Source organism: Dromaius novaehollandiae, chromosome 6 (genome assembly GCF_036370855.1).
Source record: "Dromaius novaehollandiae isolate bDroNov1 chromosome 6, bDroNov1.hap1, whole genome shotgun sequence".
Classification (NCBI taxonomy): domain Eukaryota; kingdom Metazoa; phylum Chordata; class Aves; order Casuariiformes; family Dromaiidae; genus Dromaius; species Dromaius novaehollandiae.
The window spans coordinates 33,330,507-33,351,236 of record NC_088103.1 but is presented as its reverse complement, the minus strand read 5'-3'; the positions used below and the strand labels follow the sequence as shown (position 1 = coordinate 33,351,236).

Sequence of the window (20,730 nt, the reverse complement as noted above, 5' to 3'; positions counted from 1 at the left end):
CATCAGCAACCCAGTAACTGCGCGTGCCGGTTCATTTTAGCCCCTAAAAATTTTGCATGGGGTGGAGAGGCGAGGAGGGGGGAGGAGGAGGAGGAGGAGGAGACATGCTGGTTTTGCCCAGGGACAAGAGGAAACAATAATCAGCCGCCGAAGCGTGCGAGGATGTAGGGAGGGAGGACGGAGAGCGCTGGATGAGGTGGGCAGCATCTCGCTCGGCTCTCCGGGTCTCTGCTTAGCCGGGGGGCGGGCGGCTGCTGTGCGCGATGGCTTTGCGGGAGCCGGGTGCTGGGAAGGGCCGTCCCACAGCGGGGGCCTCCTCCCCTCGCGCTCCCCATCCGGAGGGGACGGCACGGCTCTGTGACCGCCGTCCAGCCATGCGCCGCCGCAGCGGTGGCTCCAGGAGGCCTGGCGAAGCGAGGCGGGCGCGATAAGCTGCCCAGCACAGGTACGGCAGCTCTCCGCCCCCCCCTCCGGCCGGTTCCCAGTTGCCCTAGATACGACCTGCTGATTAAACGCCGTGCTTTGGGCCGCGCTTTCGGGCTTGCCCCTGCCGTGCGGGGCGGCTGGAAAGCTTGGGAGAGGGAGCGATCGCAGGCCCGAACCTGGCAGCTCCTGCGGCGCGGGGAGGAGCCGCGGGACGCCAGGGATCTGCGCGGGGCCCTGGAGAAATGACTCCCTGCCCGTGTTTCCAAACACGTTTCCACCTAGGCTGAAGGCAGACTAAAGGGAAAGGCATGCGCTAATAGGAGGGTAAAGGGGAGGCCCGGGGAGCCGGGCCGGTTCGCAGCACGGGAAGCCGAGGGCCACGGCGCGCTGGGGGAGACGGGAGACGCGGCGGAGCGTCGCAGAACCAGCTTGGTGGCCCTGCTGCAAGCACAACGCGCGGGGGGCGCTACCTCACGGAGCCGGGGTGCGTACAGCTCCCGGGAACACCTTTCTCATAGCCACCAGCTGGTCACTAGCCCTCTGCCTCCCCGTCCCTGCAAGGGGCAAGCAGGTCTTTGGGCCTTCGGCCTAAACTCCCCTGTCCCTGGGTGCTTGGGTTGAGTGCAAGCCCCCAGCTCGGCCCACGTGCGCAGTGCTGGTGCTCTCGCATGGTGCTGGAGCCCAGGGCTGGGGCGCCCAGGGATTTCTGGCTGCAAGGAGGCAGCTCTGCCCATCGTTGCTCTGGTGAAGGAAACGCTGCACCATCCTCTCTCCCCCTTGCAAGTGTTTTCTGCCCTTCCTCCCTCCCAAGATTTGCGGGGCAGGCGGCAGGGCCCCACGTCGAGACGGGTGCCGCCGCCGGGACGCGGGGCTGCAGGATGGGGCCGCCCAGGCCAGCGATGCTGGTTGCGTGCGTGCACGGAGCCCAGGCCGCCAGCGGGAAGCGGGGTCACGGCGCGGCCGGGCCTCGCTCCTCTCCGCCGACCGTGCCGTAGTTTTGCTTTTCGCTCTTGAGTAACTTGAGAAGCAGCAGCAGCAGCAATTTCGCAGGAACACGAGGCGAGTGGGGGACTGCCCCAGCCGCCGGGAAGCGCTGCTCCGGGCCCCGGCGAGACACGGCCCCCCGCCGCCCGCCGTGCCTCCCGCTCTCGGGCACTCACCACCCTGCCCGCCTGCTCTCCGCACCCAGCCCCCCCGCGCCCCACAGCCCGGTCTCCCCCATCCCCTCGCCTGTCCCGCACCCGCCCCCCACGGCCCCCGCAGCCCGGCGCGGTGCTGCGCCGCGCGCGGCCGCCAGGGATCGCCGCTGTGCGGAGCGGCGCGGGCCCTGCCGGCGGCGGCAGCGGGGCCGCGCACAGCCGAGCTGCGCCGGGGCGACTCAGTCCCGGGCCGCGCCGCGCCGCGCCGCGCCGCGCCGAGCCGAGCCGAGCCGAGCCGAGCCAGGCCGGCCCGCACCTGCCGAGCCGCCGCGCCGCGCCGCAGGCAAGTGGTGGGGAGCAGCGAGCGGGGACGGCGCTGGCGGGGTGCGGATCTGGCTGTGCAGGTAGCATTTGGGGTGCTGGGTCCGCAGTGCTGGGTCCGGAGGCGGGGTCCGGGTGCTGGGTGCTGCGTCCGGGTGCTGGGTGCTGCGTCTGGGTGCTGGGTCTAGGGGCGGGGTCTGAGTGCTGGGTCTTGGTGCTGAGTCCAGGGTCAGGGTCAGGGTCTGGGTGCTGGGTCCTCGGTCTGGGTGCAGGTGCTGGGTGCGGGGTCAGGCTCTGGGTGCTGAGTCCAGGGGCAGGGTCTGGGTGCTGGGTCCAGGCTCTGGGTGCTGAGTCCGGGGGCAGGGTCTGGGTGCTGGGTCCAGGCTCTGGGTGCTGGATCCCGGGTCTAGGTGCTGGGTCCAGGGGCAGGTGCTGGGTGCTGGGTCTAGGGAAGGAGGAGCAGGGACCTGCCTCACTGTGGCCTGAGCCTGGGGCAGCTGGGGCTGGGGCCCTGCGTCTGAAGCAGCTCCCGCGCTTGGGGAGCAGGCTGTTGGGTGCCGCTGCGCTGTGGGGCTGGCGGGCCGGGGTTAGGGCCCGGGCACATAGCCGGGGCGCTGTGGCACCTGCCGAGGCCGTGGGGAGTGGGGCCGTGGGGCATGGGGGCAGCGGGCCACAGCTGGGGCTGATGCTTCAGGGGAAGCAGAGCCTTTGGAGGCAGCCTGGAGGGGGACTGGGGGGGTGGTGTTGGGGGGGGTTGGGGGTTGCAGGAGACAAAGGCTGCCCCAAATGGATGAGGAGCGCAGCTTCCCTCAGGGGCAGGGAAATCATGAATAACAGCAACGCTGGGGCTTGGGCCAGCTGGTCTACCTCTGCCTTCAGCGTTTGCTGCTCCTCTCCCCCCCTCACTGCTGCCAGGGCAGACGGGGGCTAAACGCGCGTCGCCACACTTGGGTCCAGGCTGGGTGCCCTGGCCTGCATTACGCGGGTGTCCCGGGTGACGCGTCTCTGCTTCGCCCACTTGGGCTTGGCTCACTCTGCCTCCGGGGGCAAGGGGCAGCGCTCTGTGATCCGTATCTCCGCTTCAGAGTTGTTTTTGTGTTGCAACTGGCTGGCGGGGGGCCGGGGGGGGAGCAACCTTTTCTGCTTGGGTGAAGGAGGGCTTTGTGTCCCCCCCCCCTTCCCAGCACCCACTTGAGCCTTTCGCCGCTTTCCCCGGCAGGAATGCAGCGAGCTCTGGGGGCTTCCCGTGCCACCCTTCCCTGCTGGCCCCATCCGACGCCTCGCGGGGTGACCGTCCCTATGCGTGGGGGTTTTTTTTTTTTCTGACTTTTCCCTGCTGGAAAAGCCCCCCAGGTGGCAGTGGCAGCGAGGGGCGGCTCTGCCCAGGGTGCACGTGCTGCCACATCCCTGTGTGCGCCGGCCGCGGCTGTTTCTGTCACCGCTCCCTGGGTTTTATGAGGGCCCGGGCCTTGCCGTGACAAGGGCCCTGCCAAACTTGCCAGCGTGCGAATCCTCTGCCTAAACCACCTCCTCCTTCCCCCCCCCCCCACCCCAGGGCCTCCCCAGGCGCCTCCCCAGGCGCGCTCAGCCCTCGGAGCGGCCACCCCGGTTCTCCACACCTGATGGAGTTAAGGAGCACGCTGATTTTCCTGTTGCAAAGCCAAGCCCCTGCAGATGAAGTTGGGGTCTGATTTCTGCGCAGCAAAGCTGTGTTTATACATGTAATTTTAGAAAAGGCAGATGCTCTGTCAGGGCTTGGACTTCGGGGTTTCACGGTGGGTGCAAATCTTGCAACGTGCAGCTTTGAATGCAGAGTTAAAGAGCACGTTGAATTGGGTTTGACCCCAGAGCTGAAGTTTAGTTGGAGGGAAACGGAAGAAAACAAGATCATTAAAGCTGGAACCAATAAAAATGTTCCCATCATGTTTTTGCTGGACGTTTGAGAAGAAAACAGTTTATCTTTTGAATAAATAAAACGGAGAGGCATGGGCTTGCAGTTCAAAGCCCTGGATTCAAAGAGGGTGAGATTGGTTCGGCTCCAGCAATTGCCACAGCGTCCGATGTGACCCGGAGTCGTCCGGGGACCTCAGCCTGCCTGGGTCCGCCCTCGCCAGGGGGGCTCTGCCAGGCTGAGGGGCAGCCGCCCGCCCGGTCTGCAGGAGCTCCGGTGCGCTGGTGGTGGGAACCGTGGGCGCTGCCAAGAAACGTCTTTGAAACTCAAACCTGGCTTCGGAAAGAAGCTGGAAGACAAACCGGCTCTGCACAAACACCGAGGTTAATTCTTTGCGGGGCATTGTACAGGCCCAGTGACATGTAACTGCGGCGGCGGGGACAGGCGAGCCGGTTTCGATTCACCAGCGCTTCCCGAAATCTGAATGAGGATGTGCGTGGGAAGCGCTGCTGCAGAGATGCCCCTTTAAACTTTGTTTCCCCCCCCCTTTCTTTTTTTTCTTTTTAATTGTTCCTGGGAGTTTAATTCCAAAATTATTCTCCCGCTTCTGCTGTGGAAACAACATGCTTCAGCCACAAATCCTTTTAAGGCTGAGCTGCAGATTGCATCCAGCGCGTTACCACGAGGGTGAAAGCAGCCGTGAACGCCCCCTCGCTGGGAAGCTCAGCCATGATGCTGCAGGGCTGTCCGGCTGTCTGTCCATCCAGCTGTCCGTCCGGCTGTCCATCTGTCTGTCCACCGGCAAGCAGCAGAGCTTGGGCCTCCCCCCCTGCCTGCGCCGTGTCCCGAGGTGCTGCACGCCCTGGGATCCCGCCTTCGTGCCGGGGAAGTAGAGGAGGGTTTACAGGGGATGAAGTCAGAGTCAGGCCACCGCATGCTTGTCAGCTTCAGGTTTTGCTTGCCGGTCGCCGCTGGGCTTGCGGGCTCGCTGCGCCGGGGCGTCTGCGGCCGTGGGGCAGGCAGAGCCACAGCGGCCCCGTCGCCCTCGCAGGCCCCCAAGTGCTGTGTGTGAACCGCAAGCTGCGGGGAGGGCTCGCCATGCGCGGAGGCAGAGCAGGGGTTTGGCAGCTGCCCGCGGGGACGTGAGTGCCGCACCGCCCCTGCCCGGCTGCCCATCGCCCCCCAGCAGCCCTTTCTGAACCTCTTGCCCTGAAGCAAACCCAGCCTCATGGGGGAGAGGAGCAAGTTCTCATGAGCTTCTCCAAACGGGGAGCAGCAGTGATGCTGCAATTCCTGCTGTTTGGCAGGGGGCTGCTGCGGGAAGCCGGGATGGAGGCTTGGTTTTGGGAGAGCAGAGGGGCAAATCTGCGGGAACTTGGGTTTCGTTAGTCTTATTGCTCATGCAGCAGCTCGTCTTTGTGAGGCTGTTTAGACATCTGGCTCTGTGGGATGCACATCGGCACTGACTGCCCCTTAAAAAGTCCCGCATCCCAAACTGACCCTCTTTGCTCTCTCGTCCATCGCTTTGCTCCTTCTGCGTCTCAGCGCCTCCTCCCCCTGCCTCTCTCCCCCCGGTGACGTTTGCAGGATCCGAGCTCCGCGTGCTCCTCCGCCGGATGCGCTGGGCTCTGCCAGCAGCCGGATGAAGGGCCGTGCCGTGCCAGGGAGAGCCAGTTCCCACGGTCTGCCAGGCCCCGCTGCCCTCCTGCGCCGGCAGCCCATGGCTCCGCAACCCCAGCCCCAGCTTCAGCGCTGTCGGGCTGTGATTTACGGCTGGGCGAGAGCGTCCTGCTTCCCGGCCTGCTGTTCAGGGCTACGCTGGGAAGGGCCGAGGTGGGGGTGCTGCTGGTGGGCGCCCTGTGATTTTGCAGAAGATGCAGCACTTTCCGCTCATTTTGATCACCCACTGCCTCCCTCCCTCCCATGCCCGGAGCTTTCCCATTGGCATGTTGGCATATGGAGCCATCCTGCAGTTAAAGAGGGAGAAAAGCCTCGGGCTTCTCCCCCCCTCTCCTCCCAGCAGCTGACATCTCTCTTGGGTGCTTTAAAAACGAGCTGCCTCCTTCTCTCCCGCCGCCTCCCAGCCGCCACCGGGCTTGGGGGAGCTTTTGCTCGCTTATTTTGCTGCCTGGCAGACAGGCTGCAGATTTAGCATCGGGCCTCTTTGCTGCAAAGTAGGAATATGTGAGCTGCCTGCATCGTCACAGCCTGCACACGGCGCGGCTCGAGCGCCTCAGGGTTGAGCTGGATTTTGTTGAAAAAAAGCTGCTCAAAATAAGCTGCAATCACTCAGAGAGGAGCACAGAGAAGGTCCCTGTTTGTTGAGCAACCTCCGTCCGGTGGAGCGGTCCCGCGCTGATCCCCCTCGTGGGATCCCTGGCCAAGGCCCCAGCGTGTCACCTTGGCTGGGAAACGCGGCTCGTCATGGCTCTCGCGCCCCGCAGGGCGCCGGCACCCTCGGGTGCCCGTCCCTGCAGCGCTTTCCCCACGCTCGACCCGGCCCCCCAGCCGGGCGCCGCAGCCGGCCTTGCAGGTGGTTTATAACCGGCTTGTCGGGCTCCGTAGCGAAGGCAAAGAAGTCTTGGAAGTTAGGAAGAGCCTGAATTAAAGTTGCCTGGCAACCTCCATTCGGCAGCGCTTGCCACGCGCTGCAGCATCTCACAGCATTTTTCGGCCCTCCCCAAACCCAGGTCTGCCGGCTCCGCGGGGCAACCGAGCGCTTGGCGGCTGCAGCTGGCCGCAGGTCTGCTGCTTGCTTCATGGCTTGGCTTTTCTTGTGTTGCACTCGCTCCTTCCCACGCCTGTGGCCAGGCGGTTCAAACGCATCCGTTGCTTAGAAAAACGTGCCTTTCCCAGGCAGTGCTCAGGCGTCTTGTTGCCCAGCACGGGCCAGTTCGGGAAATCGGGTCCCCAACACCCTCAGGCCCCGGGCTGACGTCTCGGTGTCCTGGCTGTGCTGGGCAAATAACCCCCTTTCTCTCTTTAAAAAAATTTTTTTGCACTGTGGTTGCTCTGAAAATGAGCGGTTTGTGGAGGATTTGGTGCAATTGCAAGAGCAGCCTGGAGGGAATTGGGAGCTGCAGAGGCAGCACTGGAGGGGAAACGTGTGCTGCAAAAACCGGCCGGGGCCGCATGTGTTCACCTGTGAGCAGGTTGGGCCGTTTTAGCTGCAACCTCGGGGCGACCCACGTGGGTCCCTCCGAGCTGCCACAGGAGCGGGGATGGATGCTCGGCGCGATGCAGGTGGTTTCACCTGGCGCCTTGATCCTTTCTGCCACCTTTCCTTTAAAATTGCAAAGCAAAGGTCGCTTTCTGAAATGGCAGCCATGCTGGGGGCGAGAAGACCCCCTCCCGGCCCCGCGCCTCGGTTTCCCCGCTGGGTTTGCGGGAGGAGCACACCGTGGGGCGGGAGCCCGGGCGGCAGGGGCTGCAGCCACCCGGCGCCGGTGGGAACGGCCCCAATCCTGCACACAGGTTTACGGACCTGCACACCGTAAACTCCTCGCGGCTCCTCTCCAGAGCGCTGACAGACGTTTCGTGTTGTTGTTAGGTTTTTTTTTTTTTTTTTTTTTGCCTGATCTTTTATCTTTGGGCTTGGAGGAAAGGTGAAGGATTCAATAGCAATTAGAGCATCGCTGCAGCAGGCTGGCGTTAACCCTTGCTGCTCAGGGACGCGCGAGCCGGCTCTGGGCCCGGGGATCCGGTTTCCCCGTGCGGCCATTCCCCGTCCTTCGGCATCGGTGGTGGCGCCTCGGCAGCGGGGGGGGGGGCTTTTCCCGGACATTTTCTTCCCGCACCGGGCAGCAATTTCGAGTGGGGTGAAAGGTGGTTTCGACACCCTCCTGCTCTTTCTCTCCATCCCGGGGTTAAAAAAAACAAACAGAAAAAGAAAACAACACCAAACCCAGCCGGGAGCAGCCCTTCCCTTCGAGTGAAACATTAACCGGCTCTTACAGCTCACTGATTAATTGTCCTTTAGGACAAAGTTACATCTGATCTCGGGCAAAGGAGCCTTTGGGAATGGGCGTAGCTGCTCCGGGGGAAGGAGGACAGCCCAGCCCCAACGGCAGGGGAGGCGGTGGCCCCTGCCCTCCTGCCAGCCCCGCGTGGGCCTTACGTTTTATTTTATTTATTTATTTATTTTTTTCCTGCTCTGGCTCTGTGCTCATGCTGGTTAAATTTTAGATGGGGGCGGCATTTGCCAGAGTGCTCGTGGCCCCACTGCCCCCTCGCCCCGGCCGGCGGCAGCAAGCGAAGCGCAGGGCTCATTTGCCGGCCAGAGACAGAGCGATCCTCGCTCCGTGCTGGAGCCCCCTCAGGAAGCGGGGACGGTTTCATTGCCGGAAAACGCACGCCCGCGTTTTGTGCCCGGCTTGGCCTGAAAGCCCTGTTAGCTTTCGCTTGGTTTGGTTTTGAACTCCCCTCTGTCAGCAGCCCGGGGAGGTATTTGCTTTAGGGAAACCGTCTGCAGCAAGCGTGTTTGAACAGCTTTTCTGAAGGGCTAGGTATTTGATTTTTTTTTATATATAAATATATATATATATATATATATATATATATATATATAAAAGGCCACTAAGCAAGCACATCAGCGCTGGTTGCTTTATGGGGAGGTCTCCTAGCCAGAGTTTCCCGGCTGTCTCGTTCCTCATCAGCGCTTTCAAAATTAACGGGCCACTGTTGCTGGAGTGGGTGTCGCTGCGCTGGGCTTCGGACGATGTGGCCACGAGGGGACCGGGGGGTTGTTCAGCGCCAGCTCGAATCAGATGTCGAGAAGACACCAGTCAGGTTTATGGCATGGCGATGGCTGTTGATGCCCAGCTCCTCCAAGCTTTGCTGAGGGCAATGGCTTTCCCAGCTGGCTCCATGGGGAAGATGCCCTGGCCCCGGCTGCGCTCACCGGCCACTTTTCCTGGCGGCCATCTGGAGGGATGCTGAGCGGTACCCGCACCGGTGATGCTCAGCCCATCTCCCGCCAGGCACAGTGGTTTTGCGCCTCCCGCTGGAGCAGGGGCGGCTGGAGTAGGTGGGATTTGCAGGAGTAGATCCGGTTGGCAGCCGTTACATGGTTTTGGCCAGGGTTTTCTCCCTGGAGCTGCATCTGAGGTGGATGCTCAACTTCAAGGCAGCTGTGATGAAAGAGAAACTGAAATCTAGTGGAAAAACACTGGGAGGAAAAAACAAACAAACAAACAAAAAGCCACTCTCTCTGGAGAAGACTCGGTGAAGATGCCAAATGGCTCCTGTATCAGTTTTCCTTTGCCCTGTGTTGCCGCTCGGGATCTGAAACGTCCTCAAGGGATTGCTGATTTCGGGGGGGGACTCCGGAGATGTGAGTCCTCCCCAAAAAACCCAGGGCACTTCCGACATGAGGGCTTTTCCTCTGTGACAGAGGAGTCTGTTTCCCCGGGCTCTGCAGGAGGAGGCTGGAAAACTGAAAACACCTGGGCTCTTTCAGCGGTGAGGCGAAGAGAGCTATTCTCTGCAATTTTGGGGCTTTCCTTTCTTCCCTGTCTGGCTTCTCGCTCCCCGAAGGGGCTGCAGGGCGTTTGGCTTGCCTGGACACGTGTAAATCCCATCCGGGCGCCTTCGGGGAAGGAGCAGACCCTGCGGCTCCCCGGGAGCTGCCTGCCCTTCCCGCAGCAGGTGCCCCTGGGGAGCGGGACTGGGGTGACCAAGGCACCCAGTGTGGCGCCCCACCAGAGGGTTTCCTCCGACCTGCCCTGGTGCCCTGGCCGGGACAAGCCGGGCACAGAAACGGCTGGAGCAAAGGAAGGAGAAGGCTAGAGCAGACCTTGGAGGAAATACTTGTGGTGCTGCACTCGCCGGGGGCTGGATTTGGCAGCGCAGGGGCTGCTCTCCTCTCCTCCTCCCCGGTGCCGGGTGCTGCCTCAAGCCTCACCAACGCTCGACCCGCTCTTTCCCAAGCCCGTCGGCTTGCAGCGAGCGGGGCATCTGACCTGGTGCTCTGCGTTTCAGGAGCGCTCAGTGGCCAGACCCATGCTGGGCAGCTGGTGAGCCTGGCCCCAGGACCCGCTTCCGCAGCCCGGCAGCAGCGGGCTCGGCAGCTGCCCTCACCAGGGGCTGGGGAAGATGAGCGGAGGTACAGCCCAGCTCCTGACGGCCCTCTTCGTGACAGCGGTGATCGGCTACCCATCGCGGCGCTCAGCCACCGACCTGGACGCCACTCCCAGGATGACGGTCACCTTTGACGGTAAGAGCACGCACGGAGTGTCCTCTCTTTTTCCCCATGAGGGCTGGACTGGGAGAGGTGGTGGCGTCTCCATCCTTGATGGTTTTCAAGATCTGACTGGCTCGGTGCTGCCTCTGGGACCTGAGACCTCCTGAGGTCCCGTCCCTTTGCAGGGGGCATCTCGCCCTGTTTGGCCGGCAGGGGCTGTGCCGGGTGTCCGTGAGCTGGGGCAGCCCCGCGGTGCGGACGTCGCCGGCGGGCAGGCTGGATGATTGAACTCAGGTGTCTGGGAAGTGCCCGGAAGGGCTGCTTTGCAGTGGGGGAAATTCGCCTGCCAGCGCCAGGCGCTCTTGGCTGGTCCCTCAGAGCGGAGCCAGTCCAGCAGGGATGGTGGGATGCTGGCCCAAGAGAAGAGCTGATGGGAGTCTCCAAGCAAGTCGGGAGGAAAAACACACCCTGAATGTCATTTTTCCCTCTTTTTGGACTTATCTAAAAAAGATGGGACAGTTTTAAAGAGTAAGGTCTTTAAAAGTTAGGTCTTAACTTCTCCCCCATGGCAGAGCAGGAGGGTGGACTGCTCCGAAGGGATGGTTGTGACTCCGTACAGGTGTGCTGGGTGGTGATGGCGTGGAGGCAGGAGGAAGCACAGCGTGAATGATGCTGGTGCCTGCAGCTGAGATGACCATGGGCTTTGCTTCCTGGCCAGGCATCCAAGCGCCAGTGCAGTTGGGATGCGTGGGGGCAGTGCCATAGGCTTGGCGGGGGCGCGTGGGTGTTGGTGGTGGCAGGTGAGACTTGGGGTCTTTCCTGCAAGGTATTTGGTGCATCGTGACTGTGTTTAGCCTTCATCAGCCTAAGCATTGCCCGGTGCACAGGATGGGAGACTGACCACGGTGGGAAGGCTATCGGGCAGCCTTCAGTCCCTTGAGTTTCAGAAATTGGAGCCTCTCCAGCTGTCTCGTGTTGGGTGCCCAGAGTTGATGTGCCCTGAGCCCCAAAGGGTGGACAGGTGGGGAATGGCTCTGCTGGGTCTGCCCAGCCTGGTGGGTCTGCCCAGCCTGGTGGCATCTCTCCAACAGCGAGGAGGGGACAAGGGCACAGGGACAAGTGCATGCATGGGGTGCACCTTGCCATCAGCACTTTAAAGACTTCCTGAGCTGGGCGTTGCACCTGGGCATCCATCCGTCATGGTTTTAATAGTCTTCAGTAAGTTTTCTTCCTTGATTTTGCCTATCTTTGGTTGGGTTCTTGGCCTCCAGCATCTCCTGTGGCAACAAGTCCTGCAGTGTGGTTATGCCTCAGGTGGCCGAGCGGCTTCTCCAGCCTTGCTATTTAAGCCTGACAGCCCAGTTTGCCTGTGCCATTGCCTCAGCAGAGCTGGGGGATACCATCACCTCGCTGTCCCCTCTGGGCTGCCCCCTTGCAGAGATGCTGCATCCCCTGCGAGCTGCGGAGGTTGGGTCAGGGCACAAGCTTGTGGCTGAGGGTCATTCAGGAGGGAGCAGTCGGCTTGGTCGGTGCAGATGAGGGAGGGGATGGAAGATCTGGCCGGGGCTTTCCCGCTTCACCCCTCGTGTTTTCCCTTCCACTTCCCTTTTCCTTCCCATGGTTCGAACTGGAGGAGCAGCCCGTGGAGAGCCGGGGCCAAGCAGCTCTCACAGCCCATCCGCGGGGAGCTGCACAGCCTTTCCGGCCTCAGCAGTCGATGGGAGATGGTCACCACTTGCAGGAGGAGGAGGAGGAGGAGGATCCTTCTTCCCCCAGGCGATGCCGCCTTTGGCTCCAGCTCTCTCTCCCCTGGAGCCGAGGAGGAGTAATTCCCCCCCGGCTGTGTCTGCAGTCCTGGGCCCTCGGGATTTTCTCAGGGAAGGTCCGAGCCTGGCTTGGACCCCTCCATCCAGGAGCGGCTGGGTCACGAGTCACAGAGTGAGCAGGACCTGTGCCGGGACCTGGAGGGGTGGCTGGGGCCGGGCCATTGTCCAGGGCTGTGCCGAGGAGGGACTTGGGGTGACTTTGGCTCGAAGAGAAGGCGCAGCGTAACGGCAGGTCCAGGCAGCCCCTGCTCCTTCTCCCTGTGGCTGGGTTTCACTGCAGTTTTGGTTCAGTTTTTTGCATCCTTCCCTTTGGGCTGGTTGGGTTCGTTCTAGACCTTGCTCTGCCCAGAGGGTCCCCACGGGCTTGTTTTCGCTTCCTCTTGCAGTTTGCTAAGCAGCGCGGCAGGTCCTTGCTGGACACAGATGCTCACAGCTCTGGAGTCTGGACTGCGACTTTAATTAATGGGAGAATTTTCCACTCTGAGCCCAAAAGCAATTAGTGCCTTCCACCCCCTACCAAACCTTCCTCGCTTTCTTTACTCCTGCCGTAATTGCTGGCATCCAGCACCGTCTGCCCGATAACGCTTGGCGCGTACCTTCAAAGCACCCAAACATCCGTTAATCTTCCTCGTTCAGGCTGGGGTGGGATCTCCCAGACCTCAGTAAAAGCTGTCTTGTTTCTGATGGGGGAAAACAATAGACTTCACTGTATTTTGCAGGAGAAAAAGTTCAGTTTCTCACCATGCTGCTGTTTTCTCTCTCACCTAGACCTCTGCCATTGAGTGCGAAGTGTTTGCTAACACCCTAGTGAGCGCTTTCAGTAGAGGTTCAGGGAGGAAAACAGATGTGTTTGGAGAGAAAACAGGAAGGGAAGTGGGTCTGCTTCTGAATGCTTTGCAGAGAAAACCGCTTTGAACCTTTCCCCCCAGAAGAGGTTTTCGTTCCCAGGCCCGCTCTGCACCATCGTGGGGCGTCTCCTTCCCCGTCGAGCTGTGCAGCGCCTGTGATGGGGCGCGTGAAAGCTTCATGGGAGAGATTGCAGCCGGGCTGCTGCTGCCCGGCTTTGCATGTCCGGCGTCCTCCTGTCCCGGCCAGGCTGAGCCCTGACGCTCAGGGCCAGCCGCAGCCCTCCTCTCTCCTCCCCTGCCCAGAGCTCTCCGGCGTGCGGCGCTTCAGCACCCGCACCCTGAACTACACCACGCTGCTGCTGGAGGACGAGCGTGGTGTCCTCTACGTGGGCGCCCGGGGGGCCATCTTCGCCCTCAACTCCAGCGACGTGGCGGACGGCTCGCACCGGATGGTGAGCGGGGCCTTCCCCCTCCCTTGTCCCCAAATCGGTCCCCCGGGTCTCCTTGCACGTGCTTTGCCCTTCTCCCTCAGCCTCTGCCCCTTTCCCCGGCGCTGTTGCCCCCACGCTGCCACTGCCCCCAGCCGTGCCGGCCCGTCTCCTCCCAGTCCTCAGGCTCCCCACATCCATCCCTAGGACGAGCTGTCCCCCGCCATCCCCATGGGACACGTGGAGTTGCGCGGTGTCAGGGCAGCCCAAGAAGCTCATTGCAATCTGGGGAAAGGGCTGATGGTTTGGATTCCTTAAGCCTTTCCAAATCCCGTTGCCCTGGACTCACAGTCTCGCCATTCATGAGGTCTCAGTCCCCCTCGCGGAGGGGTGCCGACAGGGTTCAGGGCGCGACAGCCCCTCTTCCCGTTGCAGATCCACTGGGAAGCATCTCCGGAGAAGCAGATGGACTGCCTGCAGAAGGGCAAGAACAACAAGGTAGAGCCGGCCACGGGGCGAGGAGGGGCCGCCGGCGCCCGTCCTGGCTGGTAACGCTCGTCCTCCCCCTCCACAGACCGAGTGCTTCAACCACGTGCGGTTCCTGCAGCGGCTGAACAGCACGCACCTGTACGCCTGCGGGACATATGCCTTCCACCCGCTCTGCACCTCCATCGTGAGTGCGCGGGGCCGGCTCCGGCCTCCCCGTGCTGTCGCCCCCCTGCCCCCAGGTCACCGAGCCCTCGGCCTTTCCTGCCGCCCCCAAACCGCGGCCCCGCGCCGTTTCAGCCCTGCGCCACCTTGCCCAGCACCCGGCGGGCTCCTGCTGGAGGAGCCTGGAGGGGAAAAGCTCTGCAAAGGGCCCGTGGAGCATTAGACCCCTTGGAAACAGTGCCTCCGTCATTGCCTTTCCCTTGCTTTGCTGGAAATCCGGGCTGTCGCCTGCTCCCTGCGCAGTCCGGGCTCCGGATGGGGATGGCAAGAGCGGGGACGGCAGAGGCTTGCCGTGGGCGAGGAGGGCGGGGAACCCGGGGCTTGGGGCATCCTGGCCGCGGGGGCAGTGCTGGGGCTTCGGTGCCGTCGCCCAGATCCCTGCCCTCCCCGCACAGATCCCTGCCCTCCCCGCGTGCCGCGACTCTGGGGCGGACAAGCGCCCCCGGGCGCCAGGTGAGGCAGGGCTGGGGCAGCGGGCGCCCGGGGTGCAGCCGCCATGACGCAGACGGACATCCAAGCGTCCCCAGCCCAGCCCTGCCGGCATGTTGGACTCTGACCCCAGAGCGACAGCCGGGCCGGGCAGTCGGTCGGGGCCGTGCTGGGTACGCGGGATCGCCGGGGCCGCGATGTGCCCGCGTGGCCATCCCCTTCGCGCTGGGTGTCCCGCCAGCTGCGCCGGCTCCCGCATGTCCCTGGGGCCCCAGTGACCCAGCGTGTCCCCAGGCTGAGGCTGGGGGGTGGTGCCAGGCTGGTGGGTCACGAGATCCCTGCCCAAAGCAGTCCTTGGCCCCCTGGCTCGCCATCGAGTCCCCTCGGGGACTGGCTGGTGGCCATGGCGAGCGCGCTGGTGACGGTGTTGGGTGCTGGGGCTGACGCAGCCGTCCCTGCCCTGGGGATTTCCTGGGCCAGCCCAAGGGTCCGGCCATGGGGCCGTGACTCATGGCAGGACACCATGTCCCTCCGTGGCGAGACTTTAACCCCCGCGCAGTGGCTGCCTCAGTCCCGCAGTGACTCAGCTGCCCTTCGCCCACGTCCCTCCTGGGACCGGGGTGACGGGGCCAGGGATGGGCTTGCCAGGGAGGGCAAAGCCGTGGCAGGCGATGGGGCCGTGTAGGGCTGTCCTGGGATCCTGTTGGATCCTGCTGTCCCCATCCCAGCTCCGGAGGGTCCCTGAGCCCAGGCCGGCCCGGGAACACCCACCGTGGTACTGGGAGGGGTCTGTCTTGCCCGGTATGGCCATGGCATTGCCTTGTCCCTGCTGGCAGCCCCCGCAGAGAGCCTGGCCCTGGCACAGGCGGGGGTACGTGGGGCTGAGCCTCCTGGCTCACCAGGTCCCCTCCTGGCTCACGGGGTCCCCTGTCCCACCAGGATGCCGACAGGTTCACGTTACCATCCCACTTCGAGGAAGGCAAGGAGAAATGCCCCTACGACCCCTCCCGCGGCTACACCGGCCTCATCGTGGGTAAGCGGCACCTTCCCCAGGCCTGGCGGTGACAGCTGGGGTGCCACCGAGCCTGTCCCCGGGCCCCCGACTGCTCTTTCCTCCTCCTCCCACTGGGGCACGCGGTTGGTGGCTGCTTTCGGGCGGTCCGTGCCATCCCCGTGGCGCACGGGCCAGGGCCCCACTCACGGGTCTCTGCCCTGCCCAGACGGCGGCTTGTACACGGCCACGCGCTACGAGTTTCGGAGCCTCCCCGATATCAGGAGGAACCTGCACCAGCGGCCGCTGAAGACAGAGGAGTCCCCATTGCACTGGCTGAACGGTGAGCTGTCCCCATCCCCGCCGGGACCGGCGTCGTGGGTGCCCATCGCCTTGGGGTGGAGGCGGGGGAAGCGTCCTGGGGTGTCCTGGGCTCGTCCCACCTGGCCTGCTGCAAGGGGAAACTGAGGCAGGGAGGCACCTGGGCACAGACCCCCGCGGCAGGTCCAATCTCTGTCTCGGCATCCCCCAGACGCCGAGTTCGTGGCCTCCGTGCTGGTCCGTGAGAGCCGGGACAGCCCCGTGGGTGACGACGACAAGATCTACTACTTCTTCACGGAGCGGGCTGGCGAGGAGACCACGTCCTTCCTCGACAAGAGCCAGGCGGCCCGGGTGGCCCGGGTGGCCCGCGTGTGCAAGGTAGGGACGCTGGGGAGGAAGGGCTGGCCCCTCCTGGCACCCTCAGGGGAAACCAAGGCACAGGCCGAGCGGGACGCCCGCCCCAAGGGAAAACTACAGCTTGGCTCGTTTCATCCCTCCGTCTTAAGTCGGTCTCCGGCTCTCAGCCCTGGTCCTTCCCTGCTCCAGTGGGATTGCAGCAGGTGCACGGGAGGCTCCATCTCTTGGGAAGCCCCCCGGCACTGGCATCCTCCTCGTGACAGGGCTGGCAAACAGCCCTGGTGAGCAAAACGCTGTGAGGTCTCCCTGCTCAACCCTAGGGTGAGCGCTCCCCCTCCGTCAGTGCTCCCCAGGCACCGCGGGAAGAGCTGAGCGCAACACGGTGGTGGGACGGAGAGGGGCACCGGCTGCAGCCAACGGCCAACGGCCCCTCTCCGCCCTTGCAGAGCGACCTGGGCGGGAAGAAGATCCTGCAGCGTAAGTGGACGTCCTTCATGAAAGCCCGTCTGGTCTGCTACATCCCCTACTACGAGGTGCTGCGCAGCGTGTGCAGCCTGGACGGAGGCGGCTGGCCCAGCACCGTCTTCTACGCTGCCTTCACCCTCTCAGCCCAGTGGTGAGCAGGAGCCCAATAGCGGATGTGCAGATGGGGACCATGGTGGCATGTTAAGGGTGGATGCCATCTGCATGTCTCACGTCGTGCTCCGTCCCCCAGGAGGACCATGGAGGCCTCAGCCGTGTGCCGCTACAGCATCTCTGAGGTGCAGCGAGCCTTCGAGGGCCCCTACATGGAGTACCAGGACTCAGCCCGCAAGTGGTCCCGCTACGATGGCCGGGTGCCTGAGCCCCGGCCTGGCTCTGTGAGTGCCCGGGGCGGCGGGGCGGGAGGGCAAGGGCACGCGGCAGCCCTGTCCCCCCTGATCGGTGTCTCCCCCGGGCAGTGCATCACGGACCACTCCCGCAGGAAGGGCTACAACTCCTCGCAGGACCTGCCCAACAGCGTGCTGGACTTCGTGAAGCTGCACCCGCTCATGTTCGAGGAGGTGCAGCCGGCCGGTGGGGAGCCGCTGCTGGTGAAGAAGAATGTGGTGTACAGCCGGCTGGCGGTGGACAGAGTGCGGGCCCTCGACGGGCGCTCCTACGACGTGCTCTTCATGGGGACGGGTGAGTGCAGGCTGAGTTTGCAGGGTCTCTGCTCGGCGCGGTGCCAGGGGGGAGAAGTTTGGGGGGAAGGTGGTTCCTCACCCTGCTCTGCCCTCCAGGGGATGGCTGGATCCACAAGGCCGTGGTGCTGGGCTCCAGCATTCACATCATCGAGGAGGTGCAAGTGTTCGGGGATCCCCAGCCCGTGGAGACCCTGGTGATCTCCCGCACCCAGGTGAGGGGCAGCCGAAGCGGGAGGGGACGGGGACACATCCGGGGCCCATGTGTTACAAAGAGCCCAATGGAGCGGCGCTGGGACCAGCCTCCCTGCTGGAGGCGCTGGCACTGGTCTGAATCGGGGTCCCTGCGCCGTTGGGCAGGGCTCAGCGCTGGGGGGCATCCGGACGCCGTGAGGTGCCCCACGGCCTGGCCAGTCTCTCGCTGGGGCAGTGGGCAATGCCGTGAGCCAGCCCTTTCTCCCTCCTCTTCTAGAGGAGCCTGTACGTGGGGGCGGCCAGCGGGATCCTGCAGGTGCCCCTGGCCGCCTGCGCCCGCTACGCCTCATGCTACGACTGCATCCTGGCCCGCGACCCCTACTGTGCCTGGGACGGCCAGGCCTGCCGTGAGACGGCCTCGGCGGACAGGTAGGGCCTCGGGGGCTGGGGCTGGCCATGGGGTGCGTCGCCTGGCCAGCCGCTGTGCTGCTGATGCCCGCCCCGTCCCGTCCCGCAGCACGGCGCTGGTGCAGGACGTGCAGCACGGCAACGAGGGATGCCGGAGCAGCACCGCGCGGGGTGAGTCCGCGCCTCCCTGGGGTCATGGGGGGCTGTGTCCGGGTCGACGGTCTCGTTTTGGGGCCGTGCCATCCCCTGGTGCAATGCTGTCTCTCCCCACAGCCTCCCTGCCACGGAAAAACCGGACGGTGCTGCGGGGTGACGACGTGCTGCTGCCCTGCGACCAGCGCTCCAACCTGGCACGGGCCGTGTGGCTGCTGAACGGCACGGAGGTGCCGGGCGCGGGGCAGGAGCGCCTGCGTGTGGGGGTGGATGGGCTGCTGGTGACAGACACGCTGCCTGAGCACAGCGGCGAGTACCGCTGCTACGGCGAGGAGCGGGGCCTCCGGATGCTGTTGGCCACCTACAGCCTCACCGTGCTGCCCGAGCTGCCCCGCGCCGCCGCCACGCCACCACCTTGGCCCCACGCCGCCAGCCAGGCGGCTGGCGACATGAAGGTTGTCTACGTCTCCGCCATCACCATCTTGGTGGGGCTGTGCACAGTGCTCAGTGCCGTCCTCCTCTACGTGTCCTGCCTGCAGAAGCGCAAGGGCAAGTACATCCTGGGGGAGCTGCGGCCCTCCAGCGTGGAGCTCCAGACCGTCTCGGCCAACTGCCTCCGCAAAGGCCGTGGCGGGGCAGAGGAGGAGGAGGACGACGAAGACGAGGATGGGCTCGCCTACCCCGACGGCTGCTTGCAAATCATCCCCGGCGAGGCCCCCACGGCCGCAGCGTCCCCGGCCAAGGAGCCGCCGGCCGCGGTGCCCCCGCCACCCCCGCCGCTGCCCTCCGAGCTCACCAACGGCGTGGGCACCCTGCCCAACATGCTGCGCAAGATGAACGGCAACAGCTACATGCTGCTGCAGCAGCAGGAGGAGCCACTGGCCTCGCCGCTGTACAGCGCCTCCTTCACCGAGGAGCTCAGCAAGATCCTGGAGAAGCGGAAACACTCGCAGCTGGTGGAGAAGCTGGACGAGAGCTCCGTGTAGGGGCTGGGGGGGCCCCGGCATCCCTGGCCCCCCGGGACCCTCCAGCCCTCACCCCGGCCCCTTCTCCCCACCCTTGCCAGCAGTGTTACGAGACTCAGGCAAAACTACCTCCTAAAGCGAAGCGCCAGGCCAGGCCCAGGCTCGGCGGTTCCTTTGGCTTTTCACTCACTTTTGAGACTCGCTGTACAAAGGAAAGAAAAAAGAAGACTCTATTTAAATTTTGGAGCTCTATTTATGTATAAAAACCCACCGATGGCGGTCACCAGCTGGAGGCAGGAGCCAGAGCCGGAGCCGGGCTGAAGGTGGATACGGGGAGGGGGGGAGGGTTTCCGTCCGTCTGTCTGTCCAGGTGAGAGAGACCCTGTCCCACGTGTGTGGACTCCGCCTGCCCCTTCGGGTGTCCGCCAGCCCTCAGAGCACGAGTGCCGGAGCCGGATGGCTGGTGAGAGGTGAGTGAGGAGCGGGGATGGGAGCTTTGGGGCGGCACCGGTGGCGTTTGGGGAGGAGCGCGATCCACGCTGCTTTTCGGCAGCAGCCCCTGTCCAGGGCTCAGCCCCGCAGTATGGCGCTGGCAGGATGGGGCCCTGGCCACGACGCTGTGGGCGCTGCGGGGAAGGGGCCGTGCCAGCCTGTGCTCGCTCTGTGACATCTCCCCCTCCAGGGTCTCCTCTCCCAGAGAGGACAGTTCAGCGAGGGACGGTGCCGGGGTGAGGAGGCGGCGCCCAGGCAATGGGCGAAGCGAGCGGGGAGGTCACCGGTGCCCGCTCTAAGGAGGGCGCAGCAGCCCCAGGTGAGATGTGGGGCAGGGCCCCGCGAGCAGTGGCGCAGCCCCTGGGGCACTACGCGCTGGGGCGTCGGGGTGCGGCACCGCTCTGCGCCTGGGGGCCGGGGCACCCGCCGGCGTGGGGCTCTGCCTGCGCCCCTCGCAGCACCACCTGCCCCGTCTCTGCAGGGTGCCGCCGGCCCGAGGGCAGCGACCGGGACGTGGCGACAGGCAGCAAGACCCCAGAGCTGGATGTACGCAGGAGCCGTGGTGGCGTGGTGCATCCCCTGCTGCGGTCCCTCCTCCCAGCACCCGCGGTTCCCCACCACCACTGTCCTGGCCGGGCCGTGCTGCTCCCCTCCCACGTGGCACCAGGGAAGATCTGGGGCTGGGGGGATTGGGCACAGCCCTGTTCCCCCCCCCCCCCCCCGCTTCGATGTGCTGGAGGGGACGGTCCCCACATGCCCCCAAGAGCCCTGGAGAAGGGCCTGGCTCCCCCGGGGCCTCTTGCTCTCTGTGGCGCTACCCTGGGGAGCCGCTGTCCCTAAACCCCCCCACCCAGCTCTGCTCCTGCCTCCCCACCAGCCTGGGGTCCCGGTGGGGGCAAGTGTGCCCCATGTCCCGGGGACAGGGGATGACACGGGATAGCCCATGGCCCTCACATGTTCCTCCCTGGCACCTCCAGTGTCACGGCGCTGCCCAGAGCCCAGCCCCACGGCGCGACCAGGGAAGGAGCCCTCGGGTCAGCAGTGGGCCGGACCCCCGGCCCTCGTGCCCCAGAGGAGCAAGGCCTCGTGGGCGGAGGGCTGAGCCAGGCTCCCGCCTTCCCCCGTTTTGCTGGCAGGGAGGTGTCGGCTCAGATGCCCCTGCTCAGCTCTGTGCCTCGGTTTTCCGAATGCCCTGGGCACGCCTGGCCCCAGGCAGCAGGGTGCCCACACCTGAGCTGTCTCCCCGCAACCTCGCTGTAAGGCAGGAGAAGTGCCCCCCAAGCCCTGTGCCTGAGACAGCAGCCTCATCCCCGCTGCGTCCAGCCCCCTCGGCCTGGTCCCTGGTCCGCGCAGCCCCGGAGGTGCCAGGGCTGCCCCCAGGGCAATAAACACGGCTCTGTCTGGATGCATGGCGCGTCATCGTCTCTCCACCAGCTGCTCAGGGCCGGCCACGCTGGGTTGGAAGGGAGGCACAGGGAGGCGGGC

The 20,730-nt window shown here is 64.5% G+C and overlaps 1 protein-coding gene across 5 annotated transcripts; it reads left to right on the top strand.

The window, feature by feature from the left end:
• Positions 1-124: 124 nt before the first annotated feature.
• Positions 125-20,650, top strand: SEMA4G (semaphorin 4G). Of its 5 annotated transcripts, none has more exons than XM_064514156.1 (17): positions 125-196; positions 9,757-9,991; positions 12,936-13,084; positions 13,496-13,558; positions 13,635-13,733; positions 15,140-15,233; positions 15,421-15,534; positions 15,724-15,890; positions 16,316-16,485; positions 16,585-16,729; positions 16,811-17,033; positions 17,132-17,247; positions 17,505-17,656; positions 17,745-17,806; positions 17,909-19,223; positions 19,436-19,564; positions 19,727-20,650. In XM_064514156.1, the coding sequence occupies exons 2-15, from the start codon at positions 9,871-9,873 to the stop codon at positions 18,772-18,774; spliced, it is 2,541 nt and encodes an 846-aa protein (XP_064370226.1). In that variant the 5' UTR covers positions 125-196; positions 9,757-9,870; the 3' UTR covers positions 18,775-19,223; positions 19,436-19,564; positions 19,727-20,650. The 5 variants fall into 5 exon arrangements, with proteins under 5 accessions (XP_064370226.1, XP_064370227.1, XP_064370228.1 ...); XM_064514157.1 differs by lacking the exon at positions 125-196 and adding an exon at positions 269-445; XM_064514158.1 differs by lacking the exon at positions 125-196 and adding an exon at positions 1,561-1,908.
• Positions 20,651-20,730: the final 80 nt, after the last annotated feature.